General features: G+C 44.8%; 2 protein-coding genes and 1 pseudogene across 4 annotated transcripts; 2 read left to right on the top strand and 1 right to left on the bottom strand.

Moving 5' to 3' along the window:
- Nucleotides 1-381: 381 nt before the first annotated feature.
- On the bottom strand, nt 382-5,332 carry LOC100838296 (probable monogalactosyldiacylglycerol synthase 3, chloroplastic). Its single transcript, XM_003570283.4, has 8 exons — nt 4,625-5,332; nt 4,303-4,475; nt 2,854-3,015; nt 2,601-2,742; nt 2,073-2,297; nt 1,902-1,964; nt 1,728-1,802; nt 382-1,090 (listed from the first exon to the last, which is right to left on the bottom strand). Exons 1-8 carry the CDS (start codon nt 5,009-5,011, stop codon nt 803-805), a joined length of 1,515 nt encoding a protein of 504 aa, XP_003570331.1. The 5' UTR covers nt 5,012-5,332; the 3' UTR covers nt 382-802.
- Nucleotides 5,333-9,942: 4,610 nt separating this feature from the next.
- Nucleotides 9,943-13,352, top strand: LOC100837996 (calcineurin subunit B). Of its 3 annotated transcripts, none has more exons than XR_002965703.1 (6): nt 9,943-10,269; nt 10,395-10,519; nt 12,212-12,308; nt 12,439-12,640; nt 12,745-12,819; nt 12,963-13,352. XR_002965703.1 is itself a non-coding variant. In XM_014900226.2 (6 exons), the coding sequence occupies exons 1-6, from the start codon at nt 10,200-10,202 to the stop codon at nt 12,982-12,984; spliced, it is 519 nt and encodes a 172-aa protein (XP_014755712.1). In that variant the 5' UTR covers nt 9,945-10,199; the 3' UTR covers nt 12,985-13,352. The 3 variants fall into 3 exon arrangements, 2 of the variants coding, with proteins under 2 accessions (XP_014755712.1, XP_003570330.1); XM_014900226.2 differs by having other exon boundaries at nt 9,945-10,269; nt 12,439-12,548; nt 12,745-12,839; XM_003570282.4 differs by having other exon boundaries at nt 9,949-10,269; nt 12,439-12,548.
- A 1,386-nt stretch (nt 13,353-14,738) lies between these two features.
- LOC100830530 lies at nt 14,739-22,148 on the top strand (annotated as a pseudogene).
- The last annotated feature ends 556 nt before the right edge of the window (nt 22,149-22,704 follow it).

Here is a 22,704-nt window from a genome sequence, read left to right as displayed (position 1 = left end):
AACCTTTCCGTCGATGGTAGGACAACAAGTCTCGGTCCCGCGCACCATGCCTCTCTCTGCCTGCGGCGACGACCTGGATGCGAATGATCGCAAAAGACAGAGCAGTAACATGAGAATCCACTGGACAAACGAGTAGAGAAGATTCTATATCAAGCTCACAGTCACAGTAAAGTAGCTATACGGCCATATTAAGTGGAGTACGTCACAGCTTTTACCTTCTGAAGATCAAATGTGATAGCTCCGGCAGTTTGTTCCTGACAAAACGTGATAAGTACTGGTGCTTGCTTTGCTGTTGAAAGCCCCTAATCGGTCAGACAACTTTGGCTGGTAGTCTCCGGTCTACAACTCTCACAGTATCTTCCAGTCAAGAGAATGCATATATGAATATCACTCATTATCTTCAACAAATACAAGACTTCCACTCTCAAATTTTGTATCATATTGTGCACTTCTTTACAGTAATCCTAACATGGATTACACGAAAAGGGAATCTAAGACCTTCAATCCACAAAACTGAGCATACTTTACAAGCCAACCACGGCCCCCCATTCGGTAACGACAGACATGAAAGAATGATGTCAATGAATGATTTTTCACAAATCTTACATGAACACAATATTACAAAGGAGCAGTTGTCAGTCAGTCAAACGAGCCCATAAAAACTATCACAAGAAGCCATGAACAGAAAACAGTGGAACCCCGTCAACAAATGAAACAAACAGGCAATCTAGGATATACTGTAGGGCATATGCAAGGTGCAAGAGATGTATTGCAATTCTACCTATGTACACAGTTTGAGACTTCACATAAGTTGGATGGGGGTGGTTTCAGGAGATTGTATGAAAAACGATGATGTCAAGGAGCTGGAGATCTGTGATATCACACCTTGCTCCTGAGAGAGCGCATGGATATCCCTGACAATGTCAAACACAGCTTCCGGTTGGGCCAACTTCAAAGCATTTTCTGACATTCTCTTGCGCTCCTCCAAGCCTGGACCAAACCAACTGGCGACGAGTGCAGCAGTTTCCTTGGGACTTTTGGAGAATACGCCAGCACCATTGTCCACAACATAAGGGACATTGCCAACTTCCTGTGATGGAAAAGATACAAACTTGTGTAAAATGATAGTGTTTGATGACTTGCTAACAAGAGAGAAGCACACATCTCTTGCAAAAAGTAGGCTGCTACATTTGTCTCTGTCAACCAGAGTTAGGAATAAATTATACTGCGATTACCTACATACTTTCTAAAAGAATAACCTGCATATTTATTTATTACTGTAAAACAACCATCACCTACTCATCAGAATAAAGTTCATGAGAATGATTCTTCGGATCTGTAAAGATGACGCTTAGGAAGAAGTGTACAATGACCACAAACAAGAATAACATTGCACACATGGCTAGGGATGCAAGTGGGATCCGGTTTATCCTGTTTAATTGATTTGCTAGTTCAAGAAAATTGCTCAAAATTTGACTTCCAGATTTGGAGGTTGGCCTAGAAGTGGGACATATGTGGGATCCCTCTTGCATCCCTACCCATGGCCAACTTATACTAATATTGATCGAGCAAATGTATGTTGTTGAGGTTCTTAAAGGACTGCAGGCAGCAGCTGTAGCAGATTATTTTGAGCTTCTGTCAGGCGTTTTGGTTAACTGTAGCGTTGCAAATACACTTTGAATGCTTATTTTAACAATAGGAACGTGGAAGAGTTAGTAGACACAAACCTGTCCAGGTATGAAGTCATTAAGGATGATAGGAAGCCCCCTAATCAAGGCTTCAGCGATGGTACCTGGTCCAGCCTATTGAAACAAACAACAGAAAAACAAAATTATGAGTACCACATGACCTTCAGAGAAAGCAACATGCCAAAAATCAAGAAGGGTCAAGAGTATATGTACCTTTGTTATAATGCAATCACAAGCCCCCATCCACTTCTCCATTTGGGTCTCAAATCCCCTAATCTTTTGTTTTAGAAAAGAAAAGCGGTTAAGAAAATATCCACCTTGTCTGAGCTATGCAAGAAACAATTTGATCTTTAAAACAATTGAAAGCACAATTTTGATTTATACCTTTACTGGCATTTTCCATTCAAGAGATTGCAATGAGGAGCTCAGTGTTTTGTTCCGACCACAAATGACAACAAGCTGCCCAATAGGTTTTCCGAGCTCTTTGTCAAACAATGCCTCTCCAAGGGCTTTCGCGGTCTTCTTTACAGGACCCATGCCCTCCCCACCTCCCATCAGCAAAACTGCTGGTAACTCAGGATCCATTTCAAGTTCCCTTCGTAGATCATCCTGGTGAGTAAAATAAAGTTTTGACTTCTGAGTTAAATAGAAAGCGGGCAATAACAAATTGTATTAAGACACATCAGCCATACATCTATTTCTTTCTAGAAACATATCAGAGCTGTAGAGGTACAGCCCACAGTAAAAAAATTGGTTTTGCTATCCACTATCCCATACTTAGCAATTATTGAATGCACAAGAGATCAAAAGATAAATAGCACAAGTGAGCCCCCAGCTTTTAAAAGATCAAATACAAAATATAATATTTGAACATATAAACAAGTACCGAGAGTCCTCAAGTTAACCTTGTACCTTAACAAGAACAGCACGGCAGAATGATGGTCGGATGGGAAGACCAAACACACGGATCTGAGAAGGTTTCAGTTCATCCATTTCTGCCCTCTTGGCAACTTCTTCTGATGGGCAGTAACATCTATTCACATCAGCATGGAACCTGTAAATTTTTACTGTCAGATATTACCTCTGTAGCGTGTGAGAGATGGTGTTTTTTCTTAAGGAAAATATTTGGTGTCCAGATTTCCCCCTTATTGATAGCTTAACTTACCAAGTAGGGTGGCAAGTGTTGAGGTCGGTGATGACGGTGGTGAATACTACTCTGTTCTGCAGACCTTGCCATTTGAGTACCCATAGAGGAATGTGTTGCATGAGGGGGTGGACACTAATTATTATGTCTGGCTTGTACTTCTTCAATCCAGCCTCAACCTTCCTTCACCCATAAACAAGAAACTATTCAGATAAAAGAACTCCATGTAGTCCCTCGATGTTGAAACGAAGTCAAACATATGGATCAATGGACTTATATTGTAGGCAACTTTCAAATGATATATGCATTATGTGCAACCATTTCACAATAGCTTGACACCTTGTTCATGTAATCAGATCATACATCCTTGTAAATACATAGTAGCACCGAAGGCATCGACATAGAGGGAAAAAATGGAGTGCAGGTTGATTTTATACTGACTAGCACAGTGATCGTACGTTGTAACGGAATAAAAGACGACTCTGCACATTTTAAATATAATTATATTACCGTTTGTGTAGAATTATATTAAATTTAAGTCGCTCTTATCAAACATTATGTCAAACTCAATGTGTGATGGCAACAAAGTGACGGACCACTGCCACCAATTGACATGTTTATAAGAGTAAAGAAATGCGCACGCAAGGTTAATGGTTTGAAGTATAGAAAAAACATCCAAGAAATGAACACCTTGCATATTCCACTGTGCCATTTTAGTTTAAATTATGTGGTGGAAGCAAGGACATACTGGCAATTCGGAAAGCACGTAAGCTAGTTTTTAACTAACTTAAATGATGCTCAATGGATGGCAGCAATGCAACGCAATGCAATCAATTATAGTGGCCCCCTAGGATGCAAAAGTACCCACACGGCCACACCTATAGGGTGACACCAGTGGGCGTATTGATGGGATGATGCCCATGGTACAAATTGAATTTCTTGAAATGCTTTCCAGTCCTGTCCTATACCCTGCAATACCCATATGGGCAGCCTGAACTAGTCCACATGGCTGAATATCTGAGCTCAATAACAGTTTATTCAGAAAACCGCATTTGAATAGCAAATTGCATACATTACATGACAAGGAATTTAGCACAGATATTTCAGCATCTCTAGTCAATACAAGAAGTGGGCCTTATAAAATTATTGCCACGGAATCAATCGGTAAGGTCTGACACTATAAAATACAAGCGTAATGGATGCTGACAAACGTGCTGGTCCATAATAAAATCTGCGATTAGGTGAGCCAATTGGCAATTCTAACCACCAACCAGTAACAGCGAAGCAATATAGCGTAGCCACAGTTTATTTTGTTATTCTAAATAGCGTAGCCATGGAAACACAAGTAACATCGAATTATTTGTTTATAACGATGAAGCTGTTGGTGAAACAAGAGAAACGTTCCAAAAACTAGCAAATTCCGCAAAATCAAATTATTGAAACGTAAAATAAAAATAAAAGCATCCGTACTTGGCATAGAATGAGGCGAGGGAGCCGAGGTAGAGGCAATGGACCCATCTAGGCGATGTGGTGTGGAAGGCCACCTTCCAGAGCTGCACATGCTTCACCATGAACTTGTACGAGCTCTCCATGTTGTTGAGCGGCCACCCCGCGTGATCCTTGCACAGATCCTTCACGAAGACCTGCCGCCCCCAAATCGAAATCGAAATCGTTAGCGCGGCGGGCGGACGGGCACTTGACAGATTGGAAAATCCACAGAGGGGAAGCAGAAGGATTCGCAAAGGGGAGTGGGGGGTCAGTTATTAAATTTGAAATTCGAGAGATTGTATACCCGGTAGTCGTCGCCGAACTCGATGCGGAAGGCGTCCTTGATGGCCTCGGCGGATGCGCGGTGCCCGCCGCCGGTGTCGCTCATGAGGATGAGGACGTTTTTGGCGCGGTTGGCGCCGAGCTGCACGAGCTCGACGGTGCCCTCCTCCTCCTCCCAGAAGGGCTCGTCGTCCTCCTCGGGCCCGCAGAGCGAGGAGACGGACGCGGACGAAGACGAGGACGGGCCGTCCCCGCCGCCGGCGCGGCCCGCCGAGGAGAGCTCCCCGGCGTAGGAGAGGCTCTTGCGGAACCTGCGGCGCATCCGCTGCTGCTGCTGGTACGCCGCCACGCTCTCCAGCACCGTCTCCCGGATCGACCGCCCCCGCGGCGACGCCATCGACGCCGCCATCCGATCGGTCGCGCGCGGGCCACACGGGCGCGCCGGCTGTCCTCCTCCTCCCTCTCTCCCTCAATCTCTCCTTCGGTGGTGGTGGGGGGCAGCGCAGAGAGAGGAGGGCTTGTTGTTTAAAATTGGCTAGGGGGCCGGGGGAATGGATTCAATGGAGGGACGGAGGAGAGAGATGGGGGGAAGGAAGGGCTCCGAGCTGGCAAGGCCGCCGCGGCCGGAAGACACAACTGGAATTTTGGAGGTTTGGAACGGCGGTGGTTGTCGTCGCGTGTTTTATGCGTGTGCTCTGCTCTTTTGTTGGTTTCTGAATTTCTGATCTGGGAATTGGGGAGGAGTTCGTTGTTGCTGCGATGATTGAGGAGAATTGGAGGGAAGTTCGGGGAAATAGGAATTCTAGAGGGTCGATTTTGCATGATTGGTCCGAACGTAAAAAGTTCGGCCGTACGTCGTAGCCCGGCCGTGTAGGCTCAAACCTCAGGGTCAATTTGTTCCAAGTGTCTTCATGGTCGGATAAAAAAAAAGAAGTGTCTTCATGGCACACGAAATCTTGGAATACGAATATATGAAAGTGTGGGGGTGGAAATGCCATGGCATAGTACTGAGCACGGTCGTAATGTTTTTATAGTATTCCACGAATTCATTAATAGCGTGCGATTTTATGCTAAACTTTTGTGCATACAGTTATATCAGCAAAGGCATTTTCGAGACGAATCAATGGTACCACTTTCACGTTACAATATCCTCGTACTACTGCAGGTCCAGTTCTTGGTCAAAAGGTATGGAACACACTCAACCTAGCTGCGTCCGCTTACGACGCCACTCGCCGGAAAGAAGTTGATTAGCGTCTCTCACCACGGAACGTAAGCATCGATTGGCCCGGCCGCGGCCTAAGAGTTAATTAGCGCACATAAATAGCTGCATCGACGGGGTCGTCTGTGCGAATCAAGATCTAGAACCGATCCCCTCCGTCCTCCCTGTAATCTTTCTGTATAAACAAAGACAGATAGATGGCCAAGTGCCAACGTGGGTGGGGGCATGGCATAGCACGAAAGGCTGCGCTGTCTGGAATAGATCCCCCGGAATAATCCCTGGGATCCGGAGGATTATTCCATTCGAGCCGCTCCCTCATCAGAGAGGCCCGAGCGAGCGAGCGTACGTGCGGCGCCGGCTGCGTCTACGCTCGCTGTCGTGTGCCCCCGGCAGGTCTGGGCTTGGGACTCGGTCGTAGGAGCCAAGGAATCTGAGGCTGGCCAGCATTTCCTGTTTCTTTGAAAATGAATTGGAGTCGGCTTCAAGTCTTGCCCAGGATAGATCAAGACGGGATTATCATTGGCGCTGGCTTGGTTTGGTGGGTGGCGAACGTACGTGCAAGGCTTTGTGTAGCCTTGGAAGTCTGGAGAACGTTCGTCTGCTCTCTCACTCTGCCTCGCCTTTCTGTTTCTGGAGTCCAGGCTAAGCGAGCTGGTCGGAAATGTCGAGATCCCTGCGGGGACGACGCCGGTGCTTAACGCCATGGAAGGAAAAAAAGGAGTTGTTACTTTTGGCAACGAGAGCGGAATTTGCATGTCAACTTCCACTAAATCAGGACGCGATCGATGACCGATCCCATGAGATCTCAGCCACTAAACCCTTGCAGATAATACCATCTTTGTGTGTCGGCACAAATCTACTTAAGTCGGTTTCGTACTACAGGAACTGGACCCCGACCCCGACCCCGACCGAATGACCGTTGCGCGATAGCTATGGTAATCACGTCAAGTTCGCCGTGACAAAAACGCCGTGCTGTGCTGCCCCGCAACCGCAATCATGCATGTGTGGTCGGCTCACGTCGTGTCACGTAATTATACCTAGCTAATTAAAGTGGCTAAGCCTAACGCACACCCAAAGTCCATCATCCCCCAGCCCCGAAATCAGGCATGCACGGACTGCTTATTGGCGAAAGACATGTAGTAGTTGCCTGTTGGCTTTTTTTCTCTCTCTTTTTTTTGAAGAGAGCCTGTTGGCTGTTGCAAGAAGCATAACGAAGCAAAACAATGAAGAGTGCCGACCATTCACGCCTATATACTGCACGCGGCTGCCGTGGCGTCGCTATTCATTAGATGTATAACACGGGGGCACAAATTTGAGGGTTGTGGATATATCTAAATTGTCTGATTTTTAAGTAAAATTTTTAAATCTAAATTGACGAATTAGAACCGTTGCATTAGTATCTAGATCTCATTTTATCCTTATTTTTTTCGGAATTGCTAGGGAGCAGTCGACGAGAAATTTGATTTCTGAGTCGACAGAAAAATTGATCCGAGATAAATAGGATGACAACTCACCATGCACAGCAAAATCTAGTTGAATTGGTGGTTTAGCATTATCTGCCTTTTGAATGGGTCGCGGGTTCAAGTCCTCCGCACTACATTATATATTTCTGTTTTTTGTTTTCTTTTTTGTTTCTCTTGACTTTCCTTTGTTTTCATTATGCCTTCTATTTTATGTTTTTTTACTCTAGTGTTAAGAGTGAGTGGTTAGGGTAATTAGTTGCATGCTAAATTAGTATTGCACACAATATGTGTTTCTCTTTATTATTCATTTATTTGAGTCTTGCACACTCTAAGTTTCACCCACAATTTTATATTTTTTCCCTAACATAAAATACCAATACTAGGTAACTTTCACGTTTATTTTATATTCTAAAAACCATGTTGCAACTGCAATTTTTCAGTTGCAAACTGTAATTTTTGAAATCACGCCCTTAATTTTCCCACCGCATGGGGTTGCAACTATAATTTTTTAATTGCAACCGTAATTTTTGAAGTCAGGCCGTAATTTTTTTTGGAGTTGCAACTTAGTATCTTTTCATAAATTAAAAGCGAAATTTGTGTACTGACTTTCCGCAACTGCAACTTAATTTAATAATTAGTTTAATTTTTGCAAGCGCAATTTGTTGCCAAGTGTGTGCTAATTTTTGCAAGTTGATGTTCTTGTAATTGCAACTTAGACATGCACTCACCAATCTAGCTACCAGACAACAGACAGCTAGTGCTTGAGACAAAAAATTGAAATCAATTAATAGGAAGAAGGTACCGATCGAACGGGCATACATGCACGCCAGCGTTGTAGGTATCTAGTGCTAGCTACTAACTCGTGTTTAACTAGCCATGCATGCATGGATGCACGGCACAGGATTGATCGATCGCGATTTTTGTTTGTTTCTACCGCTTGCCTGGCCGGTCGACTGGAATATAATTTCTCAGCCGACTGAGCCGTAGCCAGTCCCTATTTTTTTATCATCCGTTTCGAATCTAAGAGCACAAATCATATCCAACGTACGGCTGAGTAATCAACTTATCTCTAACTAAAAATCAGGCAACTTAGGTATAGTGAAACCGTAAGAGATAATATGTGCATTAGATGAAGCTTCCCTTTTTTCGCGAAAATGATTGCGGATTTGGAAGTTTGGACCATTTCTTCGGTCCCTTCTTTCATCTCGTGGGCTACAGTCTTCCGCGATCCGAATTCCGAACCGACCAGACTCCAGCCAAGGCCAAACTGGGGACTACTCAAAGCATAGGGTGGAGAGTTCCGCGGACGAAGAGGCTATCAGCTTATCTGGCCTTTTTTTTGTATCAGGTATCATTTACAAAAACACGTCACTTATTTCAGGACGGATGGAGTAGATAAATCGTCTGCCACTGTAAAACGATGAGAATGCATTGATAAGACACCCATAGCCCTTAAGGTTTGATCTCCGGGGTGGATTTTGATTTTGGATATTGGCATAACTACTCCGTCAACCATTGAAGTAATTAAGTACTCCTTCTGAGAGTTCTAACCCATATTACTTGACCCAAATTTAGTACATAGTTGTACTAAATCAGCGACAAGTAATATGGGTCAGAGGGAGTACTTGATTCTCAATTTCTCCCGAGGTTTTTTTCTTCCTTGATTAGACCGATGTAGCTCATTTTGCTCGAGAAAATGGCAACAAGGGCTCGTTCACCAATCGGCGTTATCATTCTGGTGCAGTTTTTTTTTACAATATTTTGGTGCAGTAATTTTTCACACAACGGAGCTAGAGCTACATCCTCAGGGGATCCGGGGTTCGATGTCTATAGAAAACCTACAACGTGTTTCACAGCATTGGATAAACGAAAGAGGGTTAAAAGAGGGAAGTTAATAGGAGATCGAATGCGTAAAATTGATTTTATAAGTACGAGAATGTAAAGTGTGTGTTTATTTCTTAAACTTATAAATAATTATTTCGCAGTCAACGACCATAACCATTCAATCAAGATTTTTTCATCATTTGTATATGTATGGATCTTGCATGAATCTCAGTGATTGAATCGGATGGTTGTTAATTTGCATGAACTTAGAAATAGTTATGTAGCATGTGGGTTGGTTTAGCCATTAGTGCTGATCGTTGAAGATAGGTGGCGAGTGCAAAGAACGGAATCACGCAAGGTTGCAAGAACAGCATGCATCTTACTCTGAAATCGAAAGATGCCAACGTACGTCCCCCGTATCGAGTTTGTTGACTTTCTACTTAGTAGCAAGCAGTAGCAAGTCACTGCGAGTCGAGACCCGTTCTGCAGCGGCGGCGGCGGCAGGCACCGTGGCCGTCGCCAGCCAGCCGGGTCCGGACTCCGGAGCAGCAGGAAGAAGAAGTCGCGGTCACATGCACGGGCCGGCGGACCACGGAACTGACGCGCGACCAGGAACCGCCCCCGATCGGTTCTCAAGTGGCGGGCGTGCTGCCGTGCCGCAGATTTTTTTTTTTTTGAGGGAATGCCGTGCTGCAGATGCAGTGTGGGGGAGCGTGGGTGGGCCTGATACGAAACCGCGGGCCGAAAGCACTAGAATAACGCCCGGAATTAACATCGCCCGGGGCCCACGTACTGCCACCGGCACCGATCAAGGGAAGCAGCTCGTAAATGGGCGGTCGCGTCGGGCGGGCGGCGTCGGGCGGGCGATCTTGACGAGATCACGAACCAGCGATCCATATATACTCACTCCCTCTTCCTCCACCCGCTTGTCTACATCCAACCTCGATTCGGTCTCGGTCTCTCCCCACGAGACCGGATAATTCCTAGAGTACTACCTCGCGATCCCCTCCCTCACTCCGCCAAAGCTTTGCTCCGCCGAGACGAGAGAAGAAGGGAGTTATCGATTCGGTTCTGGTTCGATTCGATCGGCGATGGGGAACGCGTCGGCGATGCTGACGCAGTACGACATCGAGGAGGTGCAGGAGCACTGCAGCTACCTATGTACGTGAGCAGATATATTACAATATAAATCTCGAATTTCCTCTTCGGCGTTCTCTCGTTCTCACGGCTTGATTTGTGTGGTTTCGTGATCGATCGGGGGTTCTAACCGATCAATTTTGTTCTAGTCTCGCAGCAGGAGATCGTGGCGCTGTACGAGCGCTTCTGCCAGCTCGACCGCAGCGCCAAGGGCTTCGTCTCCGAGGACGAGTTCCTCTCCATCCCGGAGTTCTCCACCAACCCGCTCTCCCAGGTCCGCCCGTCAATCGACCTCCACCTCCTCTCGTCATCTTAGCTTTGTTTACATCGAAGCCAACGCGCGGCTGCTATGTCCCTTTCGTGGCGAACTGATTAGTCCTGTTGTACGTGCCACTGAAGGAAGGGGGTCTTACTTTTAGTTATGTGGCTGTCCTCAGATTATGCTGTTGCTACACTTATTAACTGTACTGATTAACCTGCCAGTCAGTAGCAGTTTACATAATGGGGGAACTAGGATATTTTTTTTCGAGAAACAAGGGGAAAATAGGATTGCCCACTCCATCGAGAAGGTGTGTTCGAGGAGTTTGCAGTATTGTCTCACAGGCATGTGGCCCAAAGATCCAACTGTCAGACACATGTGTTCTGACAACAGTCGTCTTGCTCGGCAAAACAGAAAGGCTAATACTTATCGCTGGTCCCTTAGCAATATGTTAGGTGCCTCGTTCAAATATTCAATGTAGTGTACCCACCCAAATGCAATTTAGTCACCGGACCTACTTTCTTTTCTTTTTTTTTCAAGTGGCAGCTACTTGAATAAAGAAAAGTGTAAAATACACCACTAGTCCACGGACTTGGCAAAAATGAACACTTTACTCCACGAACTCGAAAAACGCACACTTAAACTTCTAAACTGAAACTACTTTGCCACTTTAGTCAAAAACAGTTTGGCGAGGCTTAAACACGCCATGTGGCCACCACGTTGGCTTCGGCTAGGACTGCGGGTTGCTACCCGATTTTCTTAGGATTTTTTTTGTAAAATCACCATGCCCGAGCCGCTCGCGAGGGGCAAGGCGGCCGCGCCCAGACATGGATCCTGGGGCCCTGAGAACCACGTCGTTGCCGCAGCCGCCTCGCCTAAGGTTGCTATCAAGTCCACAACGCTCAATTTTGACGAGATGACACCGGTGAAAGGGTCGCCGAAGCTGACGTGGCGGCCACGTAGCGTGTTTAAGTCTCGCCGAACCGTTTTTTGACTAAAGTGACACAGTAGTTCCAGTTTAGGGGTTTACGTGTGCGTTTTTTGAGTTCGTGGACTAAAGTGTTCATTTTTGCCGAGTTCATGGTGTATTTTACTCTTAAAAAATATCACTCAAGTATTTAGGCTATGAAAAGATCAGCATCAGAAGCTCAGAGCTTTTACGGTGCTTTGCGCTGTGGTTAATTAACACTTGTGACTTGTGGAACTTGAACATGTTCTTCTTGCACGTCTCTGAATGAGTTAAAGCGTCTTCCACACTTAGTTGGAGAAAGCTCTAGCTTAGATTAGCTTCACTAGGTACGAATGACATAGTAGTTTTCAGTATTAGTTCCTAGTGTAGCAGGCCGTCCAAGTTCAGAAACTGATCTAGTACTTACCATAGACTGCAAAAATATCCAGAAAAACATTATTTCTGCAGAAGACTTGCAAGTTGCGTATCAGATTCATCATATATCACAAGACTTACGGTGGCGTGAACTGGGGCGTGCGTTTTTTGTATTCCGTTATCGTTTGATAGTGGAATCCAGTCCATAGGATCGTATGGAGAAAATAGAACATGTGTCACAAGATTTACGGGGAAAAAACAGTACTATTCCTTGCATATATGACTAGCACCATTGACTTTCCTTACTCAGAGTTCGAATGTAAAAGCTATGATTTGGAGATTCTGCCGTGGTTTTGATCTTCAGTTTATTTTCTTTCTGGCAGAGGTTGCTACGCATGGTTGATGGATTGAACTTTAAGGACTTTGTTTCATTTCTCTCTACATTCAGCGCAAGGGCCAGCCTTCAGCAAAAGATCGAGTGTAATGCTTAATCAATCATTATTTCTTTTCTTTTTTATATTCAAAATGAGTGTAAATTGATTGTAGACTCCTTAAACCACATGATAACTCATTCGCTGGTATTGACTTTGTTCTATGTTTCATTGAGCAGTGATATTTAAGGTGTATGACATTGATGGCAAGGGGAAAGTAACCTTCAAGGACCTGGTAGAGGTTTTACGGGATCTAACAGGGTCATCCATGTCAGAGAAACAAAGAGAGGTTTTCATTTCGTGCAATCCTGGATTTGACTGCATAGTACATTAACTTGCAACTGCACTATTAAAAAAAATGGGAGCGATTCCTTATCATCTGTAAGGAAGAGTTTCAGTGTCACTCTGAACTTCAATGCATTATGCTCGTTTCAAGCTTATACGCATAGGTAGAATATCAAAATAATAGATTTTTTAACTTTCAGGAAGTATTAACAAAGGTATTGGAAGAAGCTGGGTACACGAAGGATTCCACGTTATCATTGGAAGATTTCATGACGGTACACAACTATAATACGGAGTACTTGCTTACCGTTCTTGGCATTTCTCTGACTGTATATTGATCTATGTTCTGTACTTGTGATGTATTGTCCTCTCTTATTCTGGAAACACATTTATGAACTATTTTGTGACGTGCTTTCAGATCATCGACCACCCTGGACTGAAAATGGAGGTGGAAGTACCAATCGACTAATGAACGGTGGAGTCATATCTGCAAAGCTCTCCGTGGCTTTGTCAACTGTCCATAAACCCACCGAGCGTGCGACAAAAGGGAGTGTGTAGGCGCTCTGTCGCCTTTCTTGTGTATTAGATCTCACAAGTTTTTTTTTCTTCCGGAAAGGAGGGTAGGCCCCCGGATAAATCTCACTAGTTTATTACGGAGCACAATGCAGTGTCGGTGTAGTTCTTTGTTTTTGTTTTGAAGGAAATGCGGTGTCAATGTAGTGTAGTGTGTGTGAACCTTGTTACAGTTTCCATACTTCGAACATCTTGAAACCACGACTTGTGATGGAATCTCACGTGAGCTGACATACGTGACAACCTGTAGTGAGCCGATTTCACGAGAGGCTGAAGGTGAATCTTACGAAGGTAGATTCATTAACCAGTTTTGTATTTCTCAAAAAAATAAAATACGGAGAATGTTTTCAACGTGTCGTCCGCAAGTGCCATCTGTGAGCCATTGAGGGTCTGCCTTTCCTTTATTGCGTAATTCTGTACCAAGGGCGTTGTTAGTGACGTTGCACAGTCGAGAGCTTCCCTTCGCAGTGGTCTGTCAGTCGACAAAATCCACAACCTGCACCAATTATACTTAGGGTTTATCAATGCAATTGAGGATTTAGCATGCCTAGACAAGTTTGCAAACACCCTTTCCCTCCAGACTTTCCCCCTTCTTCCGTTGAGGCTAGCTTTAGTCTGACATGGTCGCCATGCGGTGGCGGATCTAGAGCTAAGGATTCATGGGTGCAGTCCCTTCAAGTTTTGATTATTTCAGAATTTTATCATAAAAACTACTCCTTCTGTTCCTAATTAATTGGCATTGGAAATTTTGCAAAAGAAAAAAACCTTGTTATTTCCTGAAATCGACTTGCAGTCCATGTTTTGTCATAACTTTTGCCAAAAAAAATCTGTAGTTTTTTTAAATCAACGTGCAGTCCATGTTCAATTGAAGATGCGTACTGCAGATTCATTTCGTAAATTAATAGTTATTTTTTTGCAAAATGGCCGGCGCCAATTAATTGGGAACGAAGGGAGTACTCCTTTATTTCAATGAGTTTTCTTAAATTATGTGAGCTCATCTGAACCCACATCCATCAACGTAGATCCGCCATCGCCACCATGTGATTGCTTTTCCTCAATCATTTTTTAAACTAAACTGCAGAATTAAGAAAATTTATGGATTCCATGTGTTCTTCAAGTTTCTGGATTAAGGGCTTCTTTCAACTAGAAAAAAAATGAAGGGATAGTATGTCAATTCAAAATATCATAAGACCTTATTTGGCACTAATGTATTTTCAGTCATAAGTGGACTATGTATTTGAGGAATTGGATGTGCACCCAATGCTCTCAAATCTCTTTCTATCCCAAAACACTAGTATGTAAAAGTGATTTAATTGATTGAAAAATGATGTGTTTTGTACAGGAAATTTAAGAATTATCCCTTATAATTCAGGCCTACACTACATTTTTTAGTGTTCTTGGATTTGGAGAGACAACACACTACATTTTTTTTAAAGGAGATGATGCACTACAAACACTAGAAAAAATACAGTGCTAAATTTTTTGAGAACAAATACAGTGCTATTTTTTTTCGAGAAACAATACAGTGCTAAATAATCCTAAAACTTTCATTCGTGGCGAGCCCAATAGTTACGGACTCGAGAAAAACCCAGGCCCGAAAAAATATTCGGCACACGAAGTTGAGGAGGCCACACCTGAAGCTTCCTTCCGAAGGAAGCCATCGATCGGCTTCATCTCCTTCCTCCGTTTCTCCCCTTTCACCGATGCGCTAAACCCTCGCCAAAGCAGTAGCAGCGAGCAGCAGGCAGAGTTCCCATCGACGAGAGTTGCCACCTCCGAGTTCCGATTGCGCAGACTTCGCCATGTCGTCCTCCGGTGATGCCGGCGGCAAGCCGTCGAGTTCCGCCTCCGCCATCGTCGCCGACACGTCGAGCGAGCACCACCTCCTCAGCATCCACGATTACTCCCGCACCAAGGGTGTCCCCACCGGTGATTTCGTCAGCTCCCTCCCTTTCTCCCTCGGCGGCCATCGCTGGCGCATCGATTACTACCCCAACGGCATCAACGCGGACGTCGCGGACTACATATCCCTTTCCCTAATGCTCGAAGAGGATGCCGCGGCGCCGGTGAAGGCGCAGTTCGAGCTTAGCCTCGTCGACGGGTCGGAGGAGTATGAGGTACCAACGTCGGTGGACACCTTCGTCTCCCGCGGCGGTTGGTCCTACACGACGTTCGTCAAAAGGGTGGATTTGGAGACCTCCAAGCATCTCAGGGACGATTCGTTCACCATCCGGTGCGACATCGTCGTCATAAACAAGTGCCACGCGAAGAGCGCCGCCTTTGTCTCCGTGCCTCCCTGCGACCTGGGCCGGCACCTGGGCAACCTCCTCGAGACAGAGAAGGGCGCCGACGTGGTGTTCGAGGTCGGCGGCAAGACCTTCGCCGCGCACCGGTGCGTGCTCGCAGCCCGTTCGTCGGTATTCAGCGCCGAACTCTTCGGGCCGATGAAGGAGGGCAACACCCTCGGTGTCGTGCACATACAAGACATGGAGGCAAAGGTGTTCAAGGCATTGCTCCATTTCGTGTACACTGGCTCATTGCTGGAGATGCTGGAGATGTTGGAGAATACAATGCAAGCTTCTATAGTGTTTTCAATATTACAAGAAAGAAGACATTACTATGGAATACTCTAGAATATAAAATAAATAAAAGAGGGAACCTTCTAGTGTTTAGATATGCATGAAGAATTATGTAGAAGCTTTGGAATACTCTAGAATAGGAGTTTAAAATAAATAAATAGGAAACCTTCTAGTACCTAGATATTTATGTAGAAGTGTGTGAAAGGTTTCAGATATTTTGTATCAATGGCTAAGATTTTGACACATGTCAAAGATTCAATGGCCATGTAGTCCTATAAATAGAGGCTCTTGCCTCACACCTTGTGTAGTAGAGAATAAGGAAGTGAAGAAGGTGGAGAACAAGGTGTGAGCAAGTGTAAGGTGTGTATGCTCTCTCTTGTACTAATATTCCTAAAGCAATATAGTACTACTTTGTTCATATAAGTCTCCCGGTTAGGCCTTGTTATTTCTAAGTACTTAGTGCATATAAGTTGTGATTTAACGTGAGCGGATTCGTCCGGAATCACAACGGTCTTGTTTCAACGTGAGTGGCATAGCCGCCCGGATTCAAGACTTGATTTAACGTGAGTGGCTCTGCCGCCCGGAAGCTTGCACTAAGTAAGTAGAAATAAAAAGGGACTAATCAACTACACCAAAGTAGTTGGTATAGGTGAATAGGCCCTCTCGTAGTGTGTTAGGTCCACCTCGAATTCTCTACAGTTGGTATCAAAGCAGGCGGTCCGGGACCGTCATTTGGAGGAAGAATTGTAAGCACGGGGTGCTTGCTTTGTTCGGTGCAACAAGAAGGCGCTGAGGGGAGACTCTGCTGGTGCACAGTCTTGGACTGTGAAGCTGGTCCGGGACCAAAGCTTACTTGACGCTGGGCGCAAGTCACCATGGCAGATCTTGCTAGCTCAAGCAGCGGGATCAGGAAGCTTAATAGCCACAACTATGGCTATTGGCAGACCTGCATGGAGTCCTACCTACAAGGTCAGGACCTATGGGAGGTCGTTGCGGGCACCGAAGCATTTCCTCCAGAGAATGCTGATGCCTTGCGGAAATGGAAGATCAAGTCAGGGAAGGCCATGTTTGTATTGAAGACGACCATCGAAGAGGACCTATTGGAGCACATCCGTGATGAGAAGACACCTAAGGAGGCATGGGAGACTTTGGCGAAGCTATTCTCAAGGAAAAATGAAGCACGGCTCCAGCTCTTGGAAAATGAGCTCGCAGGTATCTCACAAGGCAATCTATCCATCAGTCAATATTTTTCGAAGGTGAAGTTTATTTGCCGTGAGATATCCCAACTTGCCCCGGATGAGAAGGTGAGCGAGACTCGGATGAAGAGAATCATCATCCACGGTCTTAGACCCGAATACAATGGGTTTATGGCTGCGGTGATGGGATGGCCTACTCCACCTTCAGTAGTGGAGTTGGAGAATTTATTGGTAAATCAAGAGCAGTTAGCTAAGAAGATGGGGAGCATAACCATAAAGGAAGAAGAGGAGGCACTTTTCACTAAGAAGAAGAGCCCACACCAAAAACAATGGAAGCCCAAGCCTAAGTGGACAGAAGGTGGGAAAGAGCATCCAAAGGAGAGAAGCAACTCTTCAGGAAGAGACCAACGAGAAAGACAAGGACCAAAATGGTATGAGAAGAATGCAAGGAGACCAAGTGATGGATGCTTCAACTGTGGCAAGGCAGGTCACTTTGTTCGAGAATGCCGATTTCCAAGGAGGTCAAATGATGGATGCTCCAATTGTGATAAGAAAGGTCACCTTACTCGAGAATGTCGATATCCAAGAAGGCGTTATGAAGGGAATGTGGCCACCACAAAGGAGAAAGAGGAGATCACTCTAGAAGCATCCATGAGCGAAGAAGAATGGGACGCCGAAGCTGGATACTCTCAAGAGGTTGACATAGAAGACTTGGAGGAAGATATGGAGGCACCAGCCTTTGCGATGGATGAAGAAGAGTTGGAGGAAGACATGGAGCCACCAGTCTTTGCAAGGGATGAAGAAGAGTTGGAGGAGGACATGGAGGCGCCAGCCCTTGTAGCAATCAAGGATCCAAAAATTAACTATAAAGATGATTGGATCGTTGATTCTGGGTGCTCCAACCATATGACTAATGATGACAACAAGCTGCAAGATATGACCGAGTACAAGGAAGGAAAAATGGTGCTGACAGCCAACAACTCCAAGCTATCGATTTCCCATGTTGGAAAGACAGCCGTTCCAAGATATGGTCCTCAACAACTCCACCTTGAGAGAGTCTATCACGTCCTAGGCTTGAAGAAAAATCTGTTGTCAGTACCTCAACTGACAGCAGAAGGGAAGTATGTTCTGTTTGGTCCACAAGAAGTAGCAATCTTCAGAAGGCTCAAGGTGATCGGCACACCCATCATGGAAGGGAAAAAAAGAGACTCACTTTTTGTGCTCTCTGCTGAGTCAGCATACGTAGACAAGACTCGAAAGAATGAGACGGCTGATCTTTGGCATGCGCGGCTTGGACACGTCAGCTACCACAAGTTGAAGGAGATGATGGAGAAGCACGTAGTGAAGGGGCTTCCTGATCTTGATATCCGTACAGACATGGTCTGTGCTGGATGTCAGTATGGCAAGGCCCACCAATTGCCATACAAGGAGTCGCAGCATCAGTCAAAGGTACCTCTAGAGCTCATACACTCAGATGTCTTTGGCCCAGTCAAGCAAATATCACTTGGAGGCATGAGATACATGGTGACCTTCATCGACGACTTCTCAAGGTACGTTTGGGTATACTTTATGAAGGAGAAGTCTGAGACCTTTATGAAATTTAAGGAATTTAAGGATATGATAGAAGGTGAACTCGAGTATAAGATACGGTGCCTACGCACTGACAATGGGAGAGAATATTTATCCAATGAGTTCACCATCTATCTCAAGAAAAATAAGATAAAAAGGCAGTTAACTTGCCCTAATACTCCACAACAAAATGGAGTAGCGGAGCGCAAGAATCGTCACCTTGCGGAAACTTGTCGGAGTATGTTGCATGCCAAAAATGTTCCTGGAAGATTCTGGGCCGAGTGTATGAGGACTGCAGCTCATGTGATTAATAAGCTACCACAAGTGAGGTTGGGGTTCAAATCACCACATGAGAAGTTTTGGAGGATGAAACCAGCCATCAGCCACCTCAAGGTATTTGGTTGCGTATGCTATATCTTTGTGCCAGATCACCTAAGAACCAAGTTTGAAAAGAAGGCGAAGAGGTGCATCTTCGTTGGTTACGATGATGCTCGAAAAGGATGGAGGTGTTGTGATCCAACCACAGGTAAATGTCACACCTCAAGGAACATTGTGTTCGATGAAGCTTCTTCATGGTGGTCCCCTAAGAAAGAAGAGATTCCTGAATCACCTGACGTGGAGGAGGTTATAGAAGAAGAAAGAGATCAGAAGTTAGAAAACCCAAGTGAAGGAGAAAGGAGCTCACCAAGTAAGACCAAGAGTCCGTGGAAGACTGGCATACACCAACCTGAAGAGCCACAAACCGAGGAGCATGATCAAGAACTTTGAAGATCAACAAGACCCAGGAAGCCCAATCCAAGGTACGCTAATGCTGCTCTTGCCGATGAGTCTTTACCTATTGAGCCATCTTCCTATGAAGAAGCAGCACGAGGCCCTGAGTGGCAGAAGGCGATGGAAGAAGAGATTAAGGCACTAAAGGAAAACCAAACATGGGACTTGGTGCCAAAGCCAAAGGACGTGAAGCCAATATCCTGCAAATGGGTCTACAAAGTGAAAACCCGAACAGATGGCTCAATTGAAAGGTATAAAGCTCGACTTGTGGCACGAGGTTTCTCGCAGGAGTATGGACTGGATTACGAAGAAACATTCAGTCCGGTGGCAAAAATCACAACAGTTCGAGTCTTGCTTGCATTGGCTGCCATCAAGTTTTGAGAGTTGTGGCAGATGGATGTCAAGAATGCCTTTCTGCATGGAGAACTTGACAAGGAGATTTACATGGAGCAGCCAAAGGGGTTTGAGAGCAAGAAATACCCCGAGCATGTCTGCAAACTAAAGAAGGCACTCTACGGGCTAAAGCAAGCACCAAGAGCATGGTACGGAAAGATCGGTGAGTTCCTAATACACAATGGCTTTAAAGTTGCTCCATCAGACTCTAGTTTATTTGTGATGGCCAAGGAAGGAAGACTAGCAATAGTTCTAGTCTATGTTGATGACTTGATCATCACGGGAGATTACTCCGAGGAGATAGAAAGGACAAGGGAAAATCTCTCCGTGAGATTTCAAATGAAGGAACTTGGTGAGTTAAGACACTTCCTTGGACTTGAGGTGGAGCAGACTAAGAATGGGATATTCTTAGGCCAACAAAAGTATGCGAAGGACCTTCTTAAGAGGTATGGGATGCTTGACTGCAAACCTATTTCCACTCCTATGGATCCTAACGCAAGACTTCAAGAAGACAAAGGAAAGAACTTGGAGGATGCAACCATGTATCGGCAACTGGTCGAGAGTCTTATCTATCTGACACTTAGTCGGCCAGATATTTCCTATGCCGTTGGAGTGGCAAGCCGATACATGAGCACACCAAAGAAGCCTCACCTTGATGCAATAAGGCGAATACTCAGGTATGTCAAAGGCACCTTAAATTATGGCATCCTATATAAGAAAACAAAAAAATGCCAGGTTATTGGTTACTGCGACGCCGACTATGCCGGAGATTGTGATACACGGAGATCAACCACTGGATATCTCTTCAGTCTTGGATCGGGAGCCATAACATGGTGCAGCAAAAGGCAACCTACAGTGGCACTGTCAAGTACCGAAGCAGAATATCGATCAGCGGCAGCGGCAGCACAAGAAAGCACCTGGCTTAAACAATTGATGGAAGACCTTCATCAAACTCCAAAAGATCAGGTATGGATTTTCTGTGATAACTTATCCACCATAAGGCTAGCAGAAAATCCTGTCTTCCATGCAAGGACAAAGCACATAGAGGTGCACTACCACTACATCAGAGAAAAGGTCCTTAAAGGGGAAATTGAGATGGTGCCAACAAAGACAGAAGACCAGACTGCAGATATCCTCACCAAGAGTCTCAACAAATCAAAGTTCGAGAAGTTTCGAGAAGCTCTTGGCATGGTCACCAAAGAAGCTTTGCATTGAGGGGGAGTGTTGGAGAATACAATGCAAGCTTCTAGAGTGTTTTCAATATTACAAGAAAGAAGACATTACTATGGAATACTCTAGAATATAAAATAAATAAAAGAGGGAACCTTCTAGTGTTTAGATATGCATGAAGAATTATGTAGAAGCTTTGGAATACTCTAGAATAGGAGTTTAAAATAAATAAATAGGAAACCTTCTAGTACCTAGATATTTATGTAGAAGTGTGTGAAAGGCTTTAAATATTTTGTATCAATGGCTAAGATTTTGACACATGTCAAAGATTCAATGGCCATGTAGTCCTATAAATAGAGGCCCTTGCCTCACACCTTGTGTAGTAGAGAATAAGAAAGTGAAGAAGATGGAGAACAAGGTGTGAGCAAGTGTAAGGTGTGTATGCTCTCTCTTGTACTAATATTCCTAAAGCAATATAGTACTACTTTGTTCATATAAGTCTCCCGGTTAGGCCTTATTATTTCTAAGTACTTAGTGCATATAAGTTGTGATTTAACGTGAGCGGATTCGTCCGGAATCACAACGGTCTTGTTTCAACGTGAGTGGCATAGCCGCCCGGATTCAAGACTTGCTTTAACGTGAGTGGCTCTGCCGCCTGGAAGCTTGCACTAAGTAAGTAGAAATAAAAAAGAACTAATCAACTACACCAAAGTAGTTGGTATAGGTGAATAGGCCCTCTCGTAGTGTGTTAGGTCCACCTCGAATTCTCTGCAGGAGATGCAAGGGAAGACGAAAGCATCGCGTGCCAGCATCTGCTTGTCGCTGCAGACAGGTACGACATGGAGCGTCTGAAGCTGATGTGCGAGCAGAAGCTATGCGAGCACATAGACGTGGGCACCGTGGCCAACATCTTGGCGCTAGCCGAGCAGCACCACTGAGCTGAGCTGAAAAAGGCGTGCTTTGGTCTTCTAGCCTCTCCAGAGAATCTGAGGGCAGTCATCGCCACCAACGGCTTCCAGCATCTGAGCAGGAGCTGCCCTTCTCTTATGGTCGAGCTCATCGCGATGTCCCTGGCGCCTTGGTTGAGCGATCGATGCCCAATGTAATGGCACTCTAGACTTGTGTAATCAGGATCTTAGCTTATTGCTGAACCTATCTTAACGAGATGCAAAAAGGGTGCCTCATTCTGCCTATGTTTTGTCAGTTCACTGCATCTTGGAGTTAGGCACAGAGGGCAAGCTGGCTAAAGAATTTTGGGCAAATGACAGTTCATGGTTTTAAACTTAATTCCATATCTTATCAGATATGCATCTGTTAGTTGTTTTGGTGGTATATGATGGCATGCAAATTAGTATGTATCTCGGTGCTTTAGCATTGGGCACCTTTACCAATTTATGTCAATGGCTACTTTTCGGATAGCTGTGCTGGTTGTGCCTGTTAGTTATCTGTTTATTTTATTTCCATGCATGGAATTATTTGTGTGATTGATGCAATCGCTTGTGCTCTGTCTTTTCCAAAGAGATGTCAAAATAGTATCATCTACTCTGCCTGTTAATCCAAAAGTACTTAGTACTGTAACTTTTCTCCGTTTTGCATTCTCCTTGTTCATGAAAACCAAAGATTGGCACTTGTTGAAAATGAACAAAGTGGAGAGATCTTGTTACCTTGAATTCTTGACAGCATCTGCAGGATATGTTATAAGTATGACGATTCCGCTTTGTGAAAAGGGGCTATCATGAAAGATTCTCCGGAAAATCATTGTTGTTGTTGGTAATATGTGTTTAGTACTTGTTAGGAATCAACATTTTGCTTCTGTTAAGCATCATGGGATGCTATTGCCGTGTAGAAAATCAAAACATCCAAAATCTTTACATGTTCTGTGGCCAAGGTTGGTTGTGGAGCTGTAAGT

This window comes from Brachypodium distachyon, chromosome 3 (genome assembly GCF_000005505.3).
Source record: "Brachypodium distachyon strain Bd21 chromosome 3, Brachypodium_distachyon_v3.0, whole genome shotgun sequence".
Taxonomy (NCBI): domain Eukaryota; kingdom Viridiplantae; phylum Streptophyta; class Magnoliopsida; order Poales; family Poaceae; genus Brachypodium; species Brachypodium distachyon.
This window is presented reverse-complemented; position numbering and strand designations above follow the sequence as displayed.